The 4,921-nt window shown below is 38.1% G+C and overlaps 1 protein-coding gene across 2 annotated transcripts; it reads right to left on the bottom strand.

Moving 5' to 3' along the window:
- Window positions 1–1,405: 1,405 nt before the first annotated feature.
- Window positions 1,406–4,673, bottom strand: serf2b (small EDRK-rich factor 2b). 2 transcript variants are annotated; one of them, XM_084930093.1, is made up of 3 exons: window positions 4,536–4,673; window positions 3,672–3,780; window positions 1,406–1,830 (listed from the first exon to the last, which is right to left on the bottom strand). In XM_084930093.1, exons 1-3 carry the CDS (start codon window positions 4,540–4,542, stop codon window positions 1,764–1,766), a joined length of 183 nt encoding a protein of 60 aa, XP_084786219.1. In that variant the 5' UTR covers window positions 4,543–4,673; the 3' UTR covers window positions 1,406–1,763. The 2 variants fall into 2 exon arrangements, with proteins under 2 accessions (XP_084786219.1, XP_084786226.1); XM_084930100.1 differs by lacking the exon at window positions 4,536–4,673 and having other exon boundaries at window positions 3,672–3,787.
- Window positions 4,674–4,921: the final 248 nt, after the last annotated feature.

Genomic DNA, 4,921 nt, shown 5'->3' with positions numbered 1-4,921 from the left:
GTGCTGCTATTCAGATGCATTTGATGAACTGATCATCAGTAAGTATGACCAACTCTAGAAAAGCTCCATACTGTGGACACAAACCTTCAATGACCTTGGTTATCCTGTTTAGGTCCATAGAGGGCTCCCCTGTCCACAGCAAGCACAATATAGAACATAAAAATTCATTATGTGGATCTTCAATGTAATCGAGAGGGACACACCTTCACCTAATCTCACTACATTTATTGTCTTTTTTTACTGCACACTGGAACTGATGATGGCCTCAGAAAGTTAGCTATTTCTTTCTGGAGCTCACTTTTTCTTTTATTTATTTATGTATATGTTTATTATTTGAACAAATGCATATTGAACACTCAGTAGTGCAGTTCTGAGCACCGTTTTGGTGGCTTCGCAAGAAGAGTCAGAGATTTTATGAATATCATTTTGAAAATAGTGAGAAAGAAATGTCTTACCATAGTCAATAAGAACGCACTAATTTTGCGTTAAGCTATGCGACATGGAGTACGATACTTCAGACCTACACTTGAGTTTAGTTTCAGTTTCCTGGGTGGATTTGCCCTTTTCCATTTAGTTTTTTTGCTTGAAAATGTTGTTTCAGTTTAGATTTATGTGTATTTTCTCAGGGAAAGGTTTTTAGATGTTAAGAATGGACATTACATAACAATACTTTGGATCACATAGTATCCTAGTAACAAAAACACACCCTGTTTAACCACAATGAGAGAAGAGAACATTTCCTGTTTACCTTTTAGTTTTATGGGTGAACAGTATGTTTCTTTCAGGATCCAATTTATTTATTTTTTCAGTGTCTTTTTCCCTAAACAACCACTTTCAGTTCACTATGATTCTGGTGTTGATGCTGGTTCTGTTAACCATGGTTTACTACAAGATTACAATGTGAAAGATAAAATTTCAAACAAAACCAAGGTTTATGTTAAAAACCAAACATTTCCAAGGTCACAAATGACCCCACACAGCTCTCCAGTACCCTACCCCAACTATGAAAAGTTGTATTAGTAGACTGAATAACTAATGGCAGGATACACTTTTACAATTAGAAATATCACAATTCAAGTAAATACGGTTGCTATGGTCATAAATGACCACACATAGTGGACTGTTTTCAGATATCTTTAATCTTTTGCTCTTGTTGCTCAATCCACGTTTAAGCCAATTTTAAGCCTTGTAGACACTGTCTTACAAGACCTGTTTTCTCCCTTCTAGTATACAAGTAAACAGCTATAAACACATCTGGAGCGAGGCCTTTTGTAGCTGCATTTATGACCCCACATTGTCCCTCAGTCTATACCTACATGTGGCACCATTACAAAGGTCCTATGGTAAAAGACTCACTGTTAATATTGACATACTGATAAGTCAAACAAGTATGAAACAAACAAACAAAAAAAAAAAAGATACACTTTATTTGAAACCAGCAGGGGACATCTTTGTACAAAAATACACAACTGTTACACAGATGCTTTGTGTTGAGAATTGTTCATCATTATTCTGCTCCTTACACCACTGATGCGCCCCTGCATGCAGCACCAAAGTGACACAACCGCTAACTTGCTCAGACATAATTTCATCGTGTAAAGCAACAAATCCAACAAGCAATGTCATTTGCCATAGAGAGGAAAGTCAGATCCTGGATTCTTGAGTTTAGACAAAAATTAAAAGATCCTTTCTTATAAATATCAGGTAGAATGCTGAACAGGTTCTTGAGACACCGAGCTGAATTTGTCTCAAGACTTCATTCTTCACTTGGTCTTTCCTTTCCCTGCTTCATTTGCCTTTTTTTGCTTCTGTTGCATTATCTCTGCATCCCTGGAGGAGAAAAGGGAGACATTTCAAGAGAGGACAAGCTTTCTTAGGAGACTGAAATCACATTATGTGTAATATATGTCTAACTGTTTGAAAGACAAATTCCTTGCCTTAAGTACTGCAACACACGTTTTTGTTGTTGTTTGTTTGTTTGTTTTGGGGATTTTTGGTGGGGTTTAATTTACTCAAGCATAAGATGGTTTTGTGTGTTTGTTTTTTTATTATTATTATTATTATTATTATTATTATTATTATTATTATTATTATTATTAGGGATGGGTACCGGTATCCGGTGCCATGATGGCACCGGTTCTGACATAAACGGTAGTAACCAGACCGAAAAGCAGCGCACATTTCGGTGCTTTATTTCGGTGCTTTTTTTTCCTGAGATGTCATACACTTTGAATTCTAGCCAATCATTTTACGTTTCCGAGGATAGTAGGCGGGTCCAGGTACGTACGTTCTTTTAGAGCAGAGCTACAGATTAAAAATGACCAAGGCGAAGCGGTCAAAAGTCTGGCTGTACTTCACAGCAAAATATGCAAACTCAGCAGCCTGCAACAAGTGCTTTAAGGTGATACTGTGATACTGTCAAAGGAGGTAACACCTCAAATCCGATGAAACACCTGGCGACGCATAGCGGGTTTTTTTTTAAGTCGAAAAATGCGCCGTATTTGATAGCTTGCTGCGAGACCTCACACCGAGCGCATCTACTGCGGGTGTGGTGCCTGTTATCGGACCCGGAGTTAGCAACAGCCCCCAAAAACCCGAAGAGGAGAGTCCTGGCCCCTAGCCCTGCCAGTGTAGCAGAAATGATGATGATGCAGCAGCAGCCATTCTTCTCTGCGCGAGTAGCGTAATGTTGTTCGTGTATAATTTACGTTGAGTAGGCTAACCACGTTATTAAATTAATGCATGTAAGGTGAACTAGCAAACACCGTTGTAGTTACATGCAGCTGTCTTCTTGTTTGATGGCAGATGCTCCCTTCACCCTGGCCAAAAAGGCTAAAATGACCAAAGGAAAAAATCGAAAACAGTTAAACATGAGAGGTTTTTGGACAAAGTTTGTGTTTTTTCCATTGTTTAAGCACTGCTTCCAGCCAAGAGTGATACCATATATGCCCTATAGCCGCAGAAAAGGCTAACATTGTTATCTTTTTACAAAAAAAAAAAAACAGCTGAACATGAGAGATTTTTGGACCAATTTTGTGTTCTCCATTCTTTAAGCACCGGTTTGAGCACCGTTTAAGCACCGGCACCGTTTCAAAAGTACCGGTTTGGCACCGGTATCGGATAAAACCTAAACGATACCCATCCCTAATTATTATTGTTGTTAATAAAGGTTCAGAAATATAGGATAAATAACTTCTGTTAGGTAAGACAACACTGATTCATTGCCTTTACTATACAAGAACCAGTGCTTACACGTACAAAAGTTCCAGTGAAAAAGCCAGACACCCCTGAATATGGTGTACAGGGTTTTTTTTCCCCTTCACTTTTTTTTAAATTAAGAATTATTTAAAAACGTAATAATTAGGTATGGAATTAATAAACCTTGGAATATATATTATAATGATGTATAAAATATGTAATATATACATTTATAATTTTTGTATTTTCGTAAATATATAATAATGTACGCATTTTAATTAGACAATTATAATACAACTATAAAATAAAATAATTAAAAAACAAACTAATGAATTCTCCTAATTGTTAGTACATTTTACCTTTAACATGCGCACCATTTCCGTCACCTTGTGCTGTTTAGAAAACTATGCTTTGGTTTGTTTAGTTTGTGTGCATCCTACACTTCTTTAACCTCTTGCAGAGTGCAGGCTTACCTCTGTTTCCGGGCAGCTGCAGATAGCCCATCCTCATTTCTCTTGCCTTTAGTCTGTTCAGTATGCTTTTTAGCATTTTTCTGGCGTGCAAGCTCACGCTGGTTTCCTCCTGTCATGTCAATAAAAAGGGTAAAAACAACAACAACAACAAATCAGATGAAAAAGCTGCGCCTTGTAATGAGACACTTAAGTTGCTTCCAGCAAAAAAGAAGTAAAACACAAGCTGAACTTAAAAAAGAAAAAAAAGGAATTCTGTGTGTCTACAAGTCGAATAGTTAAAAGAAAAAGAGTATGCTATGATCTGCACGATGAAATATGAAGATGGTGCATCGCCCAAAAGCAGCCGACGTGGCAGAGAGGCGCTCCGGAGCATTTTCTTAACCAGAGCAACAGCACAGAGGGCATCAAAAGAATCCGCTGCTATCATGGTTTTTCCAAGTTCATGTGCAGGATTGAAAAAAAAAATATTACTAGTAAAAACACGGAAGCTGCGTTTAGACCAGAACACCCATATTTTGTTTCTGTATTGCGTCCACACATACAGGCCAGGGCTCAGAGTAACGCCCGGACAACAAGCGATCCAAAGCCAACACACTTACAACGGGACGTTATGTAACACATGTTAGCAAAAGTCTGTGCCCTTAATTAAACCAAATAAAACAGCCAAATTAATCGCGTCCTTAAGTTATTGCCCAGAACGAAAATCCTCTATAGAATCTGTCAAATAGGATAATGTATGTTACATGAAATAGACGGAACCCAAGTCGATCAACGACAACCATCGGTCAAAAATAACAAACACGGAAAACAAGCATCCGACCAAATACATGAATCCCTCAGAGCGTAATAAATGTCGGTACTCACTAGTCATTTTAGTGATCGAGTCTTCTTCCCCCAAAAATCCAGACGAGCTCAGCCAAAGGGCCGCTGACTCCCTTCTCGACGCTCCCGTTGCTGTTTTTCAGTTTGGTCGCGAGCCAAATATGCGCGAGACTTCCGCAAGAGAACCAGAACATTCCGTTGAGCCACACGGGACTGCGCATGCGTCAAGTCTGGTCGTCAACATGCCACGACGGTGAAGTTGCAAAGGGGTGACTTTTTTAAATTATTATTATTATTTTTACTTTTTAGCATTTTGCAAGGACTTTGCAAATCATATAGTCCACGTGTTAAAAAAAATACAAAGACCATCAATGAACTGTATACAAAATGTTCAAATTATGACGCTTTTTTATTTCTTTCAAATGTAT

The sequence above is a fragment of the Perissodus microlepis genome, chromosome 1, assembly GCF_051167445.1.
Source record: "Perissodus microlepis isolate ML-2025 ecotype Zambia chromosome 1, ASM5116744v1, whole genome shotgun sequence".
Lineage (NCBI taxonomy): Eukaryota > Metazoa > Chordata > Actinopteri > Cichliformes > Cichlidae > Perissodus > Perissodus microlepis.
The sequence above is the reverse complement of the archived record's forward strand: the minus strand, read 5'-3'. Positions and strand labels throughout refer to the sequence as shown.